The 19,983-nt window shown below is 39.5% G+C and overlaps 1 protein-coding gene across 8 annotated transcripts in view; it reads left to right on the top strand.

The window, feature by feature from the left end:
• Positions 1 to 19,983, top strand: part of APP (amyloid beta precursor protein) — a 229,305-nt gene that overhangs the window by 71,436 nt on the left and 137,886 nt on the right. For all 8 annotated transcript variants that reach the window (XM_080657586.1, XM_080657587.1, XM_080657585.1 and 5 more), the window contains exon 3: positions 7,019 to 7,148. In XM_080657586.1, the coding sequence (XP_080513712.1) occupies positions 7,019 to 7,148 (130 nt within the window). The remainder of the gene's footprint in view (positions 1 to 7,018; positions 7,149 to 19,983) is intronic.

The raw sequence follows: 19,983 nt of genomic DNA, 5'->3' as shown, positions 1-19,983 counted from the left end.
ACATTTGCAATGATTCTGGCGCATAGTAAACCCTCCATTATTATATGTTTTCTTCATTCTCCTCTTGAATATGTTTTTTGAAAAAGAAATTGGTCTGTAAAAGCTTTCAAGGGAAACGATCCCTGGTTTAGGCTACCTCTATACCATGTCACTGCAGGGTTTTTTGAGTTTTTGTTTCATGTAAATGTTCATTTGTGCCAACTGCCATTGTGTATATACAATTTGGATCTTGGTTGTTTCTGCATTTATTTCATTTTTTTTCTGCCTGTAATGTAAATTTAGAAATTTGACTCTGTTTCAGCTGGGATAGTTTGCTGTTGTTTTGTGTGTGTGTGTGTGTGTGTTGTTTTACTTTAATTTTGAGCATCATGAAAGTACATAAACATTGTCTCGACTCTTCACTTCTCATTCTTTTTAATTCAAAATTTCAAGCCACATATACCTGTGGGAACCCCTTTCACGTCCCGCGTGGTTCAGGGTTCCTGTTCAGGGTTCGGGTTCTGGAGAAGGCCGCACACAAATGAAAAGAGACTTGGAAAAGTATTAATTTGGGAATATTGGGGGCCAGGCGGGAGCCCAACTCTAGTGGAAGGACTACCCTTTGCTCTGGCCTTGCAATCCCTTTTATTGAGACTATGGGATACGCCCATAACCTTTAGGCAGGAAATTCCAATAACAGAAATTTACATAGGAGAAACAGAGGTGGAGGCTGCTTCAGCTAACAATGTTTCAACTAAACAGTGAGTGATTAAAACATTTAAGGTTGTTGACCAGCCTTCCCAGTTTCCTGGCCACATCCTTCCATCAGTGGTAGAATGATTGGTTTCCGGCATATACCAATTAGCAAGAATAGTTTAATGCCCCATGTGCCTATCACTTCACTTCCTCAATGATCAGATCTGCTCACTGGTTCCTGGATCCGTCTGGAATGCAGTGCTTTATCCTGCCTCCTTCAAGGTCAGCATTATTTTGGACAAGAACCTTGTGCGGATGTGTAGCTCATCTCTTTTGCAGAGCTATAAATTGACTAAGATGAATGTTACTGACTGACTTCTTACATATTTAGTGTCGTTTTATTAATATTACATAATTGCTTGCACTTTTATTTAAAAGAAAAGAAACATCCTTGAGAATATGCTTAAAAAGTGATTTCAAAAGTGGAAAGACTAGAAAGAACTGCAAGTAAATTATTTTCAGAATCAGCAATAATTCCCAGGACCCTGACCATTAACTGTTTTCAGCCTTTTCCTAGCCGCGTTTGATTTTGCGTTCTTGAAGTATCCTTGGTCCTTTGGAATATAGTTGTGTGTAAACAAGACTTTTGTCATTAATTCCTTATTCCACATTGCAAAAGGGACTATAGGGGTCCCCCTATTTGCTCCTAATATTGGAAATAGAGGAAATTTTCTACAGAAATCTGACAACGTATGTCGTAAAGAAATATTTTTCTGTTTCTGCATATCTAACCACATGTTCTTGGCTTTCTTAAATATCATTAATTTTTTTTTCTTGCTATGCATATTTAACAACTTAAATGTCGTCTTTTGGGGATTAATATATTTCCAATTTGGATAGAAAGAGAGAGAAAAGGACTTTTTAGATTTTTTAAACTTGGAATGAAAATGTTCTGATGGTGATCAAGCTTTAAGATATTTTTCTGTAGTGGGCAAAACTACGTAGGTTTTCAAAGATGAAGCATGCTTCTATGGCCAGAAGAGTAGGTGCTTTTCAGGTGCCTGGACCAACAGACGGGCCCTCTTAGCCTAAGTGAGAGACCGACTCTTAGTTCTTTCTGAGCCTTTTTCTCAGCTGTGTAATTATTAATATTAATATTAATATTAATCTGCAGCTCTTTATATAAGATGCTACTGTTTGAATAAGATGCCACATCATACTTAGAAAAATAATATTGGAAGACATCAAGATGCTTGTTTTTTCTCAAAAGCTCATAATCCAACTCTAATATTATACTATTTATAGTACCTTTATTTAGGAGCTACATTGATAATACCCAGTGGGAGATTAATATATAATGAATTTCCCTCCCATGATGCATTCTGAACTTAACCAGAAATATTCATTAAATAGTTATTAGGCACTTATTATGCAATCTTAGTGTTGGCCATTATTGAGGGGAATACACAATGAGTCACATGGTCCCGCCCTTTAAGGGATGTACAGTTTGATAGGACACATAAGTGTCAGAGATGGTAGAAAGTGGTCAGGGAAATGTGGTTGGATAAAATGCTTTGGATACAGAGATTGAAGGGATCAGGGAGGGCGTGTTAGTGAACCAGCATTTGAGCCAGGCCTTTTTCTAGGGTTTTGATCAAAATAAAGCTACCAACTTATGTCTAAAAGTGTATGTGGGGGTGGGGGGTCGGGTGGGGGGAAGGCGCTAATGAAGGGGACACACCACGCCTCCGTGGGTTAATAGGTAATCAGGCAGTCCCTGTCTGAGCCTCTGTCTTGTCTGTCTGTCTTTGTTTAGGCTACTAGGCTCTCTCATCTTAGCTTCTTTTTCTGCACATCTTCCTAGTCTCCTGTGGTAGACCAGCTGGTTCTTCCAGATACCTTGTTCCCCTTCACACACCGGTTCAGAGATGCACCAGCTCTGGCCATGGCTTATCCTACCTGCCAGTGAGGTGTCCCCTCATCTAGCTGGAGCCTGTATATACTAGTCTAGAACTCTTTTTATTTTAATTTTTTTATTGATTTCAGAGATGATGGGAGAGGGAGAGAGAGATAGAAACATCAGTGGTGAGAGAGCATCATTGATTAGTTGTCTCCTGCATACCCCCCACTGGGGACTGAACCCGCAACCCAGGCATGTGCCCCTGACCGGAATTGAACCCGGGACCCCTTAGTCCATAGGCCAACGCTCAATCCACTGAGCTGAACCAGCTAGGGCTAGTATAGAACTCTTGAAGAGAATGCAATTTACCGTTTGCTTTCCTTTGGCTGTAATCAGCCGTCTGGATGGAGCAGAAGAGTTCAAGTGCTCACTAATGAGTTCTCCTTCAGAGGACTGGGGGCTGGGGCTCTGTGGGAGGGGGAGGGGCCTGGCAGCCTTCTGAGAGCTTAAACCACAGGTAATGAATGTGGGGCACCAGAGGGAGGCAACGGGGTGCCAGATTGTGCTTTCCGCCCTTCAGAAAAGTGCATTTTCACTGGAAAAGGTGGTGCAGCTATGTACTTAACACAAATGTGAGGCGCACTGTGATAAATACCAGAAAGCATTCCTGAAGGAGGAGAGAGGGATTCACTTTACGGTAGAGGGGATGGAGGGGGTTTGTCCACATGGGAGGACCCTAATGGGCTTGGTATGCGCAGTGTGGTGTAATGTAAGGGTCGTAGGTGAGAGTGTGTTTGGAGCACAGTGTATGGATCTATTCATGCAGCTGTAATTCAGGAAGATTTGCTGGAACTGAGGACAGTTTGCTTTTCAAGGAACTAACACGGGCCTTGATTTGCTACTTCTTTACATTTTTATTAATGTGCCTTGCGGTTATCTAAAGTCTATCCTATCTAATAAAAGCCCAGCGACCGAACGGCGGAACGACCAGAACGACCGGTCGACAAGTCACTATGACACGCACTGACCACCAGGGGGCAGATACTTAATGCAGGAGCCGCCCCCAGTGGTCAGTGCGCTCCCACAGTGGGCCGATCCCTGCAGGCCATGCCCCCCACCAGTGCACAAATCCCGTGCACCGGGCCTCTAGTTTTTTAATAATCAAAGAAATCATTACTCATAATTGGGGTTGAAGAATTTTTTTGTTGGGGACATAATTTTATATTTCTGTATATGTAACTACATGTTTTTGGCTTTCTTAAATGTCAATTTTTTGAAAATTAAATAGCTGAAGGGATTCATATCCTTATTTCCTCCTTATGTGATGATTTGAAATACAGCAACGAAAATATGAAACATTGAACTGATGCTTGTGATTAATTATGGTGAAAAGTCAGGGACTTACTACCACAAGCACATTGGTGTATCTAACTATTTTAATCTTTACTCTTACCTAAAACTGTAAGCTCTGCTATTGTTTCAACACAAAGTGCTTATTTGTCTCTGGTCACATACTGGAGCTGCTTAATAAAAACAAAACAAAACACTAGGTATGAAGTACTTGGGATTTTCGCCAGAAACTTTACCATGATTTTTTCATTGTGTTTTTTGTTCTGTTGTTTATTTTCTGAGTTGGAGGCTGCTTGTGCCATGTGGTAATCACTTCGACCAACTGGGACTGGCTGTGTTCCAGGAGAAATTTTGTGACCTTGATTGTTGATATTCCTCCCTCTTTCTAAATAAACATGATGTCACAACAGCAGAATTGTATTATCTTTGGCAGATCCCAATGAATGACTTCTCGTCCGTGAATAACAGTAGGGCAGTCAGGGCTGCAGGTAAACCAAGCATGGGATCCACGTGGTTCAAACTCTGTAATCTCCTCCATCTACCTGTTACCAGTTGTCGCTGTCGGTGTTCTGGAGAGAGAAGTGGAAACACAGGAAATGAGACCTCTGCCCTAGATTTTGGTGGTGGGAACTGAAGCAAATTCCGTATCTGGCTGATCACTTCGGGAAGCTCCGGTGATCTTCGGGTGAGAGGCCCGATTGCTGGAAGATCAGCGCCAGAATGAATGACTGCTCTGTCACACCAGCTATTACCCCAGGACACTGAGGATGGTTTGCAACGCAAATCAGAGGTCCTGTTTTCCTCCTTATCAGCTTGTACCCTGCAAACAGTTTCTGTGGTTTTGAGTTGAAAAGAAGGAAATGTGACTTGACTGCCTGCCACGGGGTTTATGGGAAACCGAGAGCTCCTGGGAAAATGCTCAGCAGGGTAGTATTTCTGTGAAGTGGCAGCTGGAACCCTTTTAGAAAAATGCAGTAACTCATACTTTACGGCACATAAAGTCGTGTCCCTCAGGGCGAATTCTCTCGTGTCACAGAGTTTATGACTCATGAGTGCTGCACTTTTGTGAGATAATAAACAAGGAAAGGTGGTGGGAGAGTTATACGTATTCCTGTGCAAAGAACCACTTCACCTGTCCTCACAGAGAAAAAGGCCGCGGGGTTATTAAATTTTCAGTGGCATGTTGGAGTGGAGCATTATCTGAGCCTGAAATGCATGCATTGTAGTAGTGCTAAGATACTTACATAGAAAATAAAATAAAGGGAAGGTGGCTTTTTCCTTTGGGAGCTAAGTTACTGGCATTATTTTTCTGTGTGTGTGTTCTATAGCATATGCTTTCCACACTAAATTTACCCCATGCTACACTGATTGGTGCCTTATTTTTATTTTTAAATAGACTTTATGTTTTAATTTTTTTTAATAGACTAAAGTCTATTTTAGAGCAGTTTTGGTTCACAACAAAATTGAGAGGAAGGTATAAGAGATTACGCCCTGTCCCCCACACATGCACAGCCTTCCCCATTACCAACCTCCCCCAGCAGAGTGGTACATTTGTTATTGCTGATGAACCTGCATTGACACATCATCCCCCAAAGTTCAGAGTTTACAGTAGGGGCCACTCTTGCTTGTACTTTCTGAGTTTGGGCTAATGTCTGTGTTCACCATTACAGTATCATATGGACTCATTTCACTGCCCTAAAAATCCTCTGTGCCCCTTTTCATTCCTCCTCAGCCCCTAACCCCTGGCAACCACTGATATCTTACTGTCCATAGTTTTGCCTTTTCCAGAATGTCATAGAGTTGGAATCGTATAGCGTGGAGCCTTTTCAGATTGGCTTCTTTCACTAGTGATAGGCATTTGTCAGAGAGAGGGACTTCCCCCTTCCACCCTTCTTGAATCCCCTCAAGTCTCTTAATGCTTCTCTTTTCACTGGACTTACCTGGCAAATCAGTATCTTAATGAAATGCAAGCTTTATGCAAGTGGAAATCCATTTTAGAAAGAAATTTTTATGATTATATTTTCTTTCAAATATCTACTCATTATTAATCAATAAAAGTGGTTTGATATTTTACAAATATATCTTGGTTGATCCAAATTCTACATTTCATTCCCAAGTGTTCACTAAACACCATGATGTACTGAGAACAGTAATCAAAGCAAAGGGCTGTAGCTAATTATCAAAGGAAGGGATCCATAATGCAATTCTTTATCTAATTGATAGCCCAGATAACTGTTTGATAAGTTATTCTCATGTAAATTACTTTGAATAAGAAGGATTTTTATATCGAAAGCTTGCTATGTATCATAGCCTGTATGTAAAATATTTGCCCAGTTGGTAAGATATGGATGGGTTGAATTTCAGGGAAGGTGATATCTCCATGAATCTACTATAACATTTATTTAAAACATTACAGAATACAATCCTCACACCAGTTTACTTTGCATTGAAAATGACCCCGTGCTTAGGAGAGGGTCCCCTCCCCATTTCTGTTTTTATCTCCTCTGGAAAAATAATATTTTAAGCCTGAATAGGTGTTGTAAAATACAAAAAAGGCACATTGCTTAATGTTTGGAATGGAATGATTAGGTGCTTGTCTCTTGCATATTTTTCTTTACCCTGAATTGCTTAAGCTTGATTGGACATGTGCCTGATTGAGTGTTGGGGGATAAAAAATAAATACACATCTATCAACAATTGAATCTAAAAATCAAAATAAATGAACAAGAAATCTAATGAACAAACTAAACTGATGAATAAAATAGAATCAGAGGCATGGAAACATGGAACAGAGTGACACATCTCCAAGGAAAGGGGGGCGGGGAGAGATTAACCAAAGATCTTATATGCATATAGGTATTACCTATGGACACAGACAGTAGGGTGGTGAAGGTCTGGGGCAGGATTGGAACCAGGTAGAGGGTAGCAATGGGGAGAAAAAGAGAGACATCTATAATACTCTGAACAATAAAGATTTAAACATTTTAAAAAAGAAATACATTAGAATAACAGTGGTGATGGATTAGAATAACAGTGGTACTTGCTTATCCCAGTCTCTGCCTCAGGTAACAATACCCTTTTTGTGTGCTCCAGGTCTACCCTGAACTGCAGATCACCAATGTGGTAGAAGCCAACCAGCCAGTGACCATCCAGAACTGGTGCAAGAGGGGCCGCAAGCAGTGCAAGACCCACGGCCATATGGTGATTCCCTACCGCTGCTTAGGTGAGCCGGCAGCCGTGGCCCTGATTTTGGGGATGGAAAAGAAGGATACTCTGATTAGCTCAAACACACAGGCTCTTGTTTGGCATGTTGCCACTCTATATTGTATTATATTTTGGACTGTTAAAGTAGCCTGTGTTCCGACAGTATAGGAGACATATTTCTGAATTTCCTGGCACAGATTGAATTTACCGAGGGTGTTTTTTAAAATTATAAATTCTTGGACTGATCCCAGGACTGCTGAATGAAAGTGCCTGGTGGTGGAGCCCAGGAATCTTTATTTTTACCAAATCCTATAGGTGATTCCCACATACACTGACTGTCTACACTTGCAGAATTAAGGCCTTTTGTGTTTCCTAACATCGACTTCACAGAAGAACAGTCCTAATGTGAAGCTCCACCATTTTACTAGTTTCTTTAAAAATAAATGTATTGATTTCAGAGAGGAAGGGAGAGGGAGAGAGAGAGAGATAGAAACATCAACAATGATAGAGAATCATCGGTTGGCTGCCTCCGGCACACCCCACGTTAGGGATCAAGCCCGCAACCCTGGCATGTGCCCTGACCGGGTATCGAACTGTGATCCCCTGGTTCATGGGTCGATGCTCAACCACGGAGCCATGCCAGCTGGGCTAGTTTCTTCTTAATCTTGTTCCTATAGCAGCTGACCACTCTTCCTGTTTGGCCTTAGCTGGGGAATTGGAGTTGGGGGATTTTTTGTTTTTCCCTGCTCACATCAAACTAGAGGAAACAGTGTGCTCATTAAGGTTTAAAGGTGTGTTTCTCTCACTGACCTCAGATTTCACTTTAACTTTTCATTTAGAAAATTGAGTTGTTTCATGTGGTATTACACTTTTTCCCTGTGGAAACACATTTGATCTGACTTGGTTATTAGTCTCTTCCTTGTTGATATTTTTATGTAACCAGGCGTTGTGGAAATCAGCAGTCTCTGATCTGATGGCTAGCATCTAGATGTTTTCTACAAGTTAATTCACCAGTAGGATGCTTGTAAATAAAGACATAGAGATCTACATAGGGAGGGTGTAGACAAATATTGATATACATTCCAATGACTGCTGGTAAAGACTAACAGGATTTTTTTTAACATATTTTTTTATTGATTTCAGAGAGGAAGGGAGAGGGGGAGAGAGAGATAGAAACATCAATGACGAGAAAGAATCATTGATCGGCTGCCTTCAGCACACTCCCCACTGGGGACCCAGCCCGCAATCTGGGCATGTGCTCTTGACGGGAATTGAACCATGACCTATTTGATAGGTTGATGCTCAACCACTGAGCCATGCCAGCCGGGCTAAAAGGAATTTAAAAAAAAAAAGTCCCAATAGGAAATTTAGAAAAAAAGGATAACTGTTGAAGATTCTGGAGCTCTCTATAATACTTGGTCAAATATGAATGTCATGAGAGCTTACTGGCTACTGTTAATGCATGTGTATAATCTGAGACGTTCATAGGAAAAAAATGGGCATTAGTATGAAGATTTCATCTTTCATCTGGTGGATTTACTCACAGGGTAATTGATGAAGAGAGTTGGAAAAGCAATATCTTAGCTGTTATACCAAGAGACCATATAATTCAGCACAAGTTAGGAAGGAACCGCGAATTAGTTAATTAGGCCTAGTTAATGATTAGTTTCTGTTGGTTCTCACTTTCCCATTCTATGAAATGTTTCAAATACATTTTCCTTAGATACCAATCTTACAGGGAATGGATACCAGGTCTTTGGATGAGTATTATGGCTTATGACACAGATAGGACACATTGCTCTTTGTTTCAGATGAACGTATATCATTTTGCTTAGACTTTCTGTTTCAGAATTCTATTCAGAGTTGTTAGAATTGACTGGAAGGTGGAACCCACATGAAGATTGTCATTCACTACCTACTGCCACTTGGTTTGGCAGACAGGCACCTCCCCACCTCTATGGCAAGAGTGTATTGGAAGTCGAGGGAAAAAACACTGTAAGAAGGAGTTAAGAGCTGTATAAAAAGTCTTCAGATAGAAACATGAAGTCAGAAGATTTCATGAAAATGCTATGATTAACTGTCAAAATACTTGTTTTTATCATGATAAGCGGCGTTACCCACCATTTAGGGAAACTTCATCCTAAGCAGTCTCACTTCACAGACACAAATACTGAGTCAGTGGGATCGACTCTCTTGCTGTAACTCACATGATTTGTTAGTGGTGGAATCAGGACTAATGCCCAAGATCTTTTGATTCTTAATCCCATGTCCCTTACAATATTAACCCAAAATTGTTTCAGAGCAAATATCCACCTGATTTACAAAATCAAAATCAAATCATAGATGAAAGACTGTGGTTTAGAGGCAGTAAATAACACTTTTTAAAAAACCTCGCAGTTGTGTTTATAAAAGAGACAACCTTGACCCTGGTGCAGGATAAATTCCCACCCAATAATGTGTTCCACTCTGTGGTAGTAACAGGCAACAACCTGATATATCGCCTGCTGCTGGAACAAAGAATTACTGTTTAGCATTAACATAAGTACCCTCTAACCCAGCCGTGGGCAAACTACAGCCTGCGGGCCGGATCTGGCCCGTTCGGCTGTTCAATCCGGCCCGCGGAGCCGAAAGAGCAGAGGGTTCTCTTGCTCTCCCCTCCGCTCCTTTACTTTGAATTTATATTAGTTCACACAAACACTCCATCCATGCTTTTGTTCCGGCCCTCCAGACCAGTTTAAGAACCCATTGTGGCCCTCGAGTCAAAAAGTTTGCCCACCCCTGCCTGGCTGTATCCAAATATATTTTTTAGACAAAAAAAAACACAGTTATTTTATTGAAGTTAATTCTCAGAAAGGTGCTACCTAGAAAACAAAATAAAATTGTCTTAAATATTAAATTTTCTTAAATATTACAACTCAAAATAAAGCTTGACTAGAGAAAAATGCCTGTTATGCCTGGCATGCGACCTTCCTGATCTTTCTATCGGATGCGGATCTGATGTTGCTCTGGGTTGTGTTTCTCTAATCCCTGTGTTTGCCCTGGGCATACTTGCTCCTCGGTACCTTGCATTCCTTGTCTAGATGGGGAGCGCGTATTAGGTTGCTGCTGTTGCCATTTTCTTCCCATGGAGTGAATGATTTCCCTAGAGAGTGGGTTGGCTTTCTCATTTCACCCTTAGCTTTTGATTGCGCCTCTGGACGCCCCCCCCCCCCCCCACGCCAAGTATAAGATCTGTCTTAATCATAATAACCTTTTATTGTCTCATGTGGGATTTAAGCACATCATTATCATTACTCAAGGAGAATATTTTCTTTGAGAAGCTTTTAACCCCTTTGCATCTGAATGACTACTCTACATGGTGTAATAGATCCACTCTTGAAATTGAGGCCCTCTGCACTTGTCTCTGTCCAGGACATGCAAGGTGCATTGCATAAGATAAATTACTATTGATCTATGGGGGTGAGGGAGGGGGGGCAAAGATTAAATTAAACCAAAAGAATTAGAAGTTAAAGAATTACTACCTTAAATGTCATTCTATTTCATTATATATTCAAAGCTTTCCAAACATACAAGTAGTAATGACCAGGAAGCTATTCAGCTACGCTCAGATAGAAAAAATTGAAGGTATTCAATTCACCTTAATTTTGAATTATATTATTTTAATAACATTTTAAGACAAGCATACTTGTGTTTTGGTCGCTGCTTTTGTGTGGATTAGCTACAACTATCTTCAATGTGAAAAGGATGTATTTAGATATTCTGACAGATACTGTGCCAGAGTAGTGTTTTTGATTTATGCTAAACAATAGTTCTCTTGAGATACAGCAGCGCGATATTCAAGAATGTTACACAAGATTTCACCTAATTTTAAGACTAGGGATGGGGAATGTAGACTTTAATGATCTTATAAAGGCCTATATGTCCCTGTACAGTAATTCAGTGTGATCGGAAGTCAGTACCTATGCCTCCTCCAGTCTTCATGGACCTCTGCACTCTGTAGATCCAACTGCATATGAAGTCTTGGGAGATGCATGTGCTGGGGTTATACATACATGCACACTATGGGAGTGATGCTTGATGAACCTGGTCTCTGCCCAGCAGAGGGATATAAATTCTTGAATGTTCTGTGTTTTTAAGGATTGTCTACGCCATACACACATAAGGAATGCCGGAACTACGGACATTTCTTCATCAGGGAAAGCTAATCGCCATCCTCAGAGAGAGAGAGTAGACTCTTTTTTATGTGGTCTTCCACATAGGACCTTTGAGTATTCATTCCAAGTTAGTCACACTTCAAAATGAGTATATAGAGCAGGGGTGGGCAAACTTTTTAACTCGAGGGCCACAATGGGTTCTTAAACTGGGCCGGAGGGCCGGAACAAAAGCATGGATGGAGTGTTTGTGTGAACTAATATAAATTCAAAGTAAAGGAGCGGAGGAGAGAGCAAGATATTCTGATTCTCAACTATATAAAAGAAAATATGCATGGGAAAGAAATCTTACTAGTCTGTATCTCCAATCAGTGGAATTACAGGTGATTTTGATTTTACTTAAGCCCTTTTCTATTAGTTTCCTAAATAAATGAGTAGCTTTTATCATAAAAAAAAAAAAGAATGAATTATGAAGTCTATCATCAGATGGTGAGCCATTGGAAAAAAAGTCAACAGGCTTAAAAGGCACACAGAGTGATTGTTTTTAACCTATGCCTTACGAGTTTTTTACAGTAGGAATAACTTCTTATGGGAAAACGTTTTATTTTAAAAACACCATGCTGCCAAATTAAAAGAAATGTCTCCATTGTTGTTTTCAACCAGACTTAAGCAGCATTAAAGCATCTCTAATTTTTTTCAGAAAGATTCTTGATCTTGCTTAATTTTTTATTTTCAGATTTTTCTTATGGGAGCTAATTTGTTTCAGGGTGCGTTGTTGAATGGGGAGAAATTACATTTATCTTATCTGGGTGGGGAAGGACTTAGAATGTACAGCCCCTCCTACTTGGTTAAATAGGAAAACCTATAGAAATGATTTCTTCTAGGTAGGTCATCCAACAAGACCAGTGGTTAAACCTCCTTCCTCCTCCCAGTTCTCCATTGGCCCTCAATTATTAATTGGCTCCAGCTTGATTTGCTTTCTAAAGTTGAAAAAGTTTTTTTTTTTTAATAAATCAAAATTGGAAAGAAAAATTTAGTGGTTTTTGCTGTCTCCAGTTTTATTTATTTTTTCGTCTTATTTTAATAATTGTGCCCGCTATTATGTAAATCTTCTTGCTAGGACTATAACCAACTTATGTTTGTCTGGGATGAGAATTATGGCAGTGTGAATGATGTACTTAGTTAAATCCTTATTTTTGACTTTTCCTTTTTTTTTTTTTTTTTTTTTTTTTTTACTGGAGATGTACTCAAGAGTCATTAATTACCATGAGTCTTTACAATGAAAATTAACAATCTTTGAAAATTTGCTGTTATGCCCTATAGGTGTGCCCTGTTGTCAGTGTTTTGTTAAAACACAAAATTCATCTCTGCAGGTTCCAGATGATAGACATGAAAAAGAAATCTCAGTTTATTTGACATCATATTGTTCCAGTGTTTCTCTGTGGTGCATTGAAAAGTGAACAGTGAAGTTAATGGGTATCTCATTTACAGTGCATGCTAAGAATGCAATGGTGTCCTTAAAATCAATCTCTCTGATTGCAAACGTAATGCATGTCCATTGTAGGAAGTTAGAAAATGTAACCACAACTCAGACATAAAAACCCAAATCATTTTGCTTCCTTGCAGTCTCTGTTTTTTGCGCACATTTTTTGCTCTTATTATTTTTAACATTATGTAATTCTTATTTCCTGTTTTATGACCTACTTTTTTTCACTTAGCATTTTTATAACACTTTATTCATGAAATTAAATATTCTTGGAAAGCACAATTTCAAACTATCATTATACCAGACACTAATGTGTTTATCCCTTATTTCTGGTTATTTAGATAACTTCCTTTATTTTGTGGTGGTGATAGTTATTGTGGGGGCTAAAAATAAATAATACTTTTCCTCCCACCTTCTAAGTTCTTCCAGATGAGCTAAAAATAAAATTAACAGAGACAGACTAAAAGGAGAAAATAAAATTTTAATGCATGGGCAAGAGGAATTCACTTAAGCATGAAAATGCCAAACACAATGAGATAAATTTGGAAATTTGGTTATATTGTCACTTTTTCCCTCAGCCGTGGGCAAACTACGGCCCGCGGGCCGGATCCGGCCCAGTTCAGCTGTTCAATCCGGCCATGGAGCCGAAAGAGCAGAGGGTTCTCTTGCTCTCCCCTCCGCTCCTTTACTTTGAATTTATATTAGTTCACACAAACACTCCATCCATGCTTTTGTTCCGGCCCTCCGGTCCAGTTTAAGAACCCATTGTGGCCCTCGAGTCAAAAAGTTTGCCCACCCCTGCTTTAGACAAAGGAGAAAAGGGGAGCTGGGGGCCTGAGATTTCAAAGGTGAGAATGGGTGCTTGAGGAACAGCTGAACATACAAGGGCAGGTAAATTTTTGCTAGGCAACCCAGAAACAATTCGACTGGGGTAATCTAATCAAGTCCTCTCACTCACCACACTCAGTTCAAATCCGGCTGCTCATGCAGACTCCCTAAGATTTCCTTCTTGGAATAGTTCTTTCCCTCTTGAATCTCTTAGAAGGAAGGAGGAGGGGGCAGGGTCAAAGGTTCCTTTGGGGTTTTTTCTTTTTTTAAAACCCTCACCTGAGGATATGTTTTTTTTTTGTGTGTGTTGTTGTTTTTCAAATTGATTTTTAGAGAGAAACATCTATTGCTTGCCTCCCACATGTGCCCCAACAGGGGCTTGAACCCACAACCTTTTAGTGTACAGGGGGATGCTCCAACCAATTGAGTCACCTGGCCAGTGCTGAGTTTTGTTTTGTTTTTTATAGAACCAGCTTAAAAAAATCTATATCCCAAAGGGCAAAATTTTGGGTCTCCTTCATTATAAATGATGTTCTGATAAACATCATGGTTCTCTTTTTCCTTAAACTCAATTATTGGCTGAATGTCTTAGAAATCTTCTGGTTGCTTTACTAAAATAAATGTGCTATTTAATTACACCCGAAAACATGGAGGAAAGTCTTCATACTGATTTGTGGTCTTGAGTTTAAAGATACCCCTACAGTTAGCTATGTTTTTTAAATTGATAACGAGAAACAAAAACAACCCATATTTTTTTATTATTGGTTAGTGATAAAGGGACTATTTAAAATAATGTTTTCTCTAAATTTCCATATTGGGAAACACTCGATTGACTATTCACAGGTAAATAAATTCTACAAAAATGACTAGTAATTACATACTTATTGTGTAAGTATTGACCTAAGTGTTTGGGCAGGAACATAAGTGAAATGCCCTCCCTCCTCTGTCAGAAGTTTGGTCTGGGCGTGGGAGAGAGTTAATTACATCAGGAATTCTGTGAGTGAAATTAGGGAAAATCATTTCCCTCAAGCATTATAAGACATTTCAAAAAAGTAACTTGGTGTTTATACTTAATGAAAGAATTGACTAAAATGCACCGAGGAAAAGTATGCTCATAAGAGCATCATGAGTATAAGAAGTGTCATAAAGTTGACAGTGAAGCCTTAGCCGGTTTGGCTCAGTGGATAGAGCATGGGCCAGCAGACTGAAAGGTCACTGGGGTTCAGTTCTGGTCAAGGGCACTTGCCCAGGTTGTGGGCTCGATCCCCAATAGGGGGCGTGAAGGAGGCAGCTGATCAATGATTCTCATCGTTGATGTTTTTCTCTAACTCTCCCTTCCTCTCTCTACAAATCAGTAAAAAATAATATACCACAACTTTAATAAATCATTGTGGCATTATGTTTTTGTTTTTTTTTTCAAAAAGATGACAGTGAATCAAAAGCCTGAGTTAAGATATATTTCAATTTCGGTATCAAGGTATATTTGAAATGTTCAAGTTTTAGTACTTGACACAGAATGCTCTCAATGTTAGTGTAACTGTAGAGTCTAGGGATAAATTCTGTGCGTTTTTTTCTTCCTTCCTTCCCTTTTTTTTTTCTTTTATCACAGCCGTCAGTGAGTAGCTTCATTAAACGTTCCCTCTCGTCCAATCCCCTTGATAAATTTCAGCTCTTGCTGGTGATGTGTCCCAGGAGGCTTTTTCCCCTCTGTCATTGAGTTTCACGCTGTGGCTTTGACACCTGGCTGCTCTCCAAACTGATGCACAGCTGTTGCCAGGCCTGATTGGAGGAGGATGGGGAGGGTCCCAGGAGGACGGTCTCCAGGAAGGAAACGGCTTTGGCGCATCACTGGGGGGCTTGGCTGCACTTAGAGGGCTTTAGAGCTCCGGTGCAGATTCGGCAAAGATGCGGTACTGATGGATGCTTTGTCAGGTCGCCGAAGGAGGAACGCGCGAGGCCAGAAGGGTGTGGGATTGTGAATTTATTCCATCATCCGCACACAGGTGGCTGAGCCTGGATGGGAGTCAGCGGCTTTTAAAGGACTTTTGGCGGGCTTTTTCTGGGCGGAGACTTCTTTGTGCCTACCCGGAGGGGAGATAATGGAGTGTGGTCGCTGCACATGAAATGTGGTCTCAGCAAAGGGAATGTCCATAGTGAAATGGCCTGAAAAGCCAGTTCCCCGGGGGAGGGGTATTGATGCAATTGCTCGATCAAACTTCACATGCATCACAAATGAAGCAAACTTTAAAATGAGGCACATGTTAGCTTTCGAAAAAGAAAACCCAAAAGTTAAAATGACAGAAAGTTGTAAGGTTAAAAATAAAGAAAGAAACCGGCATTTCCCAGGTCTGAGCAGTATTGGCATAGTCACACATGGGCTAGTCATCACAGCCATGATGCAAATACCAGGCACATGATGAAGCTGCACTGGACGGATCGTGGGAAGGGGAGGGGTCAGATGAGAAATTTCACTCTCCATTGTAGGGAGACTTAAAGTGGAAAAATCACGGAGAGAGCCATTTAAACACAGTTTAGAAATGTAGGGCTATATAGCAGAAGAAGAAGTTTATCAGGTACGCCTGTGGCAGAATAAGTCAAATTGAAGGGTTCCATGCATTTTTTTAATCTAGAAATTTTCTTTTAAATTAGAAGATGTAAGTCAAATCGCTGTTAAAGAGATGTCTTTATTTTGCGAGCTAACTTTGAGTTGGGTAAAGCACAGCTGAGCTTTTTGTGTGTTATATATCGACTTTACAAGATATTTGCTTTTCCTAGGGCATACTTTATGATTATGCATGTATCAAGTTACTTTTATACATATTTTACAGAATGTAGAGCACAGTTACACTGTTTTCTGTTTGTAGTTGTGACTATTGTTGCTATGGAAACATGCTTATCTTCTCTAATAATTTAGTGACAGGTGGTTTGTTCAGGGACCTAAACTCAACATGATTAAAACTGGACTCCTCTTCCCCAGAAGTTCTCCCCCAACCGAAAATCTGCTTAAATTTCCAGTCCTAATTAAAAATGCACTTTATCACCAGTTGACATGAACTTTTTGTGTAAGATGTGGGACTGCTTTAAGAACAGGAGTTAGAGAGACAGTAGTGTGAGCTGGAGCATACAGTAGAAGCTTCTTGAAAGAAAGTGAGGCATGCTATGGATTCTAAGACATATATAGAGAAAATGAAAAGATCTGAATTAGAATATTTGGAGACTATTCCAGGGACAATGATTTGTGTTGGTAATCTTGGTACATAGTGTTGGAAAATTAGAATAGAACCAAGATGGTTCACTATTTAAATTGGGAATAGTATCAAAATCACATTTCCTGTTTAGAAGGACATTAAGTTCACTTGGTTATTTCTTTTTTGTGGTGCCCAGAAAAATATCTGAGCATTCAACGTGGTTTTATTTATCTTGCACATGTCATGAATATGCTCAAGTCACCTTTAAGATATCCATACCTACTTTCTTAGTCCTTGCTATGGTGTATATTCTGTGCCTCAAATTAAATTATTTCATTATGTCAGTTTTTTAAATAAATGGTGCAATTAGATTAGAGAAAGCACTGTTTATACTCTGGAGTAACATTTCCATAAACTACAGTAACCAGGCAGCATAGGTGCTCATCATCTTTGAATGTTAATAGCAAACCCATAAGCGGGTAGTGGGTTGGGAGAAAGGTTTATAGCTAGTGGATCCGAGGGCCAGGTGAGGGGAAAGACTAATCAGAGCTGCATTGGGAATAACAGTACGCGGTGCTGCACACTGAGAGGCATCCCAGCAGAGCCTGTACATGTGGAAAGAATTGTTTTGTGTCTTCAATGGAAGCTCTATGAAAACGGGACTTTTGTTTTATTCACTGAACTATCCCCAGAGCTTGAGCGTGTCGTGGCACATGGTGGGTGTTTAATAAGTGCATATTGAATGAATGAATGAATGAAGGCCTTAGCTGAATATTGTAAAAGGGAAGAAACATTAAAAGGAGGAATAGCCTAACTACTAGGAAGGCAAAGGATGTAAAGCAGCCATTTCACGGCCCTAAAAAAAAAAAAAAAAAAAAAATCTCTGGAATTACTGTACATGTCATTTACTTATGCCAGTATTGATCAACTGAGGAAGGGCAAGTTTTATTTAACAACCAAGAAGTTCCAGGAATCTCAGATTAGGAAGAAACGCAGGTTCTTTGGATCTGCATAAGAATACATTAAACTCTTTATCTGTAGGCAGTAGGATCTAACCTATCCTACATGTTCCTAGTTTAAAGCCAGTATATACTAGAGGCATCTGTGTGTAGAGATAAAGCATATCATTAGATTAGTTTATAATCATTTCATTACTCTTAGCTTTCCATTCTAGTGATAAAGGATTGTTTTAAAAGAAACCCACTTCTAAATATTATTTGTAGTGATAACGGAATTTACAAGATTATTTCAGATTCATATGTTGTACCTTAATAGTTAGGGTCATATTATGTATGCTAACCATTAATTGCTATTTTATTTAAATGTCTTTATTAAATGAGATGAATGTGGTGGTTAGTAGGTGCTTGGTAAGTAGATTTTAAGTACTCCCCTTCTAGAGGTTTAAATCTTTTCATGGTATTAAATTTGGGGGCCATCCTATTAATGTATTGATTAGGTACGTTTTCAAGAATGTTACCCGGCTAGAGTTCCCTAACTCTTCCCCTCAGTGTTAACTACTTTGCCAGAATATGGTACAGCCTTGTTTGCTTCTTAAAGGTCTGGCTATCACTTAAGATCCCTTCTTTATTGTATGATATTTTTATCAGCTCAGTGTTGCTGGATTCCTGTGAGAAGGTCATATGACTCTTTCCACATTATTAAAAACTTAGCATTAATTGTCAATGAAAGCCTTATGATATTCTAAATTCTCTAATCATATTTTAGATACAGTAATAGGCTCATGTTCAGTATGCCAAGACATTATTCTGTATCTTGCCATTTAAATAATTTGAGTTTATTTTTCCATCTTTGTTCTCATTTTAAATTTTGAGGCAAAATTCTGAATTGGGTCTCAATTCATGGATATCAGTCAATGCCCATATTTTCGTCAGTGGGTTCCGTGTCTTCATTGTATCTGATCTTTGACTTCATAAAGACGTTTGGTCCATAGACCCTTTATTCCATTTCATATATCAGTAATTTTTAGCCTCCTCCTCTTTTCCTATTCACCAGAGACCCCTGGGCCCTCACATCAGTCACTTGAGCCCATATCTTTTTTTTAAAAATATATATTTTTATTGATATCCGAGAATAAGGGAAAGGGAGAGAAAGAAACATCAATGATGAGAGAGAATCATTGATTGGCTGCCTCCTGCATGCCCCCTATTGGGGATTGAGTCTGCAACCCTAGACCTCTTTCTTTGGCCCTCTTTTTTCTGTAACCCACTCAAGAAACCCTCAGGATTGGTGTTTTATAGGAGACCTCCTGGGATGTTCATTTTCTCACAATACACTTACTTCCAAGGAAACCATCAGTGCAATGGTTTCCCAAAGGCCTGGCTTGATTCCTGAGTCACTCTACCCAGGCCGGCCTCAAAGTATCTACTGGCCATCAGACTCGATGTGACTCCCAGAGTATCGATAATTAGCCTTGACTTAGAAGGGTAAGAGTGTGCAGATGCAGCTAGTAGTGCACAGTGTTGGCTCTTAGCTCACGTGGACATTTCATCTCAGATGTACACCAGTTTCCTTATCAATAAGTGGCGAATTTTAAACAAAGGACACATGAGCATGGGACATGTCTATTCCATTTTCCTGTTGGTCTATTGTGCATTTGGTATAAGAAACTGTATTAGGCAAAGGATAAGATTGTTTTCAAGCTTTTATTAAGGTCTCCTGGATCCCTGATTCCCATGCATAAGAGTTAATTAGATTTAAATGGGCTTAATGGAGAAACCCTGCTATTGATACAGAAATACACCTCCCACCAGGACTTTTGCTGTTGTTTTGCTTTTTCTGCCAGTTAAGTACAACTAGAATGCAAGAATAAAATGAATCAAGCTTAAATCCCTAGGAAGTACTAGTATTCATGTTTGCATTTTCCACGTGTTTTTTTTTTAAAGAAATGAGAATATGCATAGTCCTCTCTTAAAATTTGACTTTAAAAAGCATTTTTAGATACTATAACTTAAGTATAAAACTTCTTGCAAAATATATATTGTTTATGTAGATGTGATCTCCGTGTTAGGATTAGCATCTTACACTGTAAGGAGATCTATAAGAAGCAATTTAAATCATCTGAAAGCAAAACATGGAGAACTGTCCCAATGTAGGAGTGTCAGTTAAACAGCTGCTTAAATGGGTAAAGAATGATAAGATGGTCTTAGCAAGTTCTCAGAAGTCCAAGAAAGCGCACATATT

Source organism: Plecotus auritus, assembly GCF_963455305.1.
Source record: "Plecotus auritus genome assembly, chromosome: 2".
NCBI classification, from domain to species: Eukaryota; Metazoa; Chordata; class Mammalia; order Chiroptera; family Vespertilionidae; genus Plecotus; species Plecotus auritus.
This window is presented reverse-complemented; position numbering and strand designations above follow the sequence as displayed.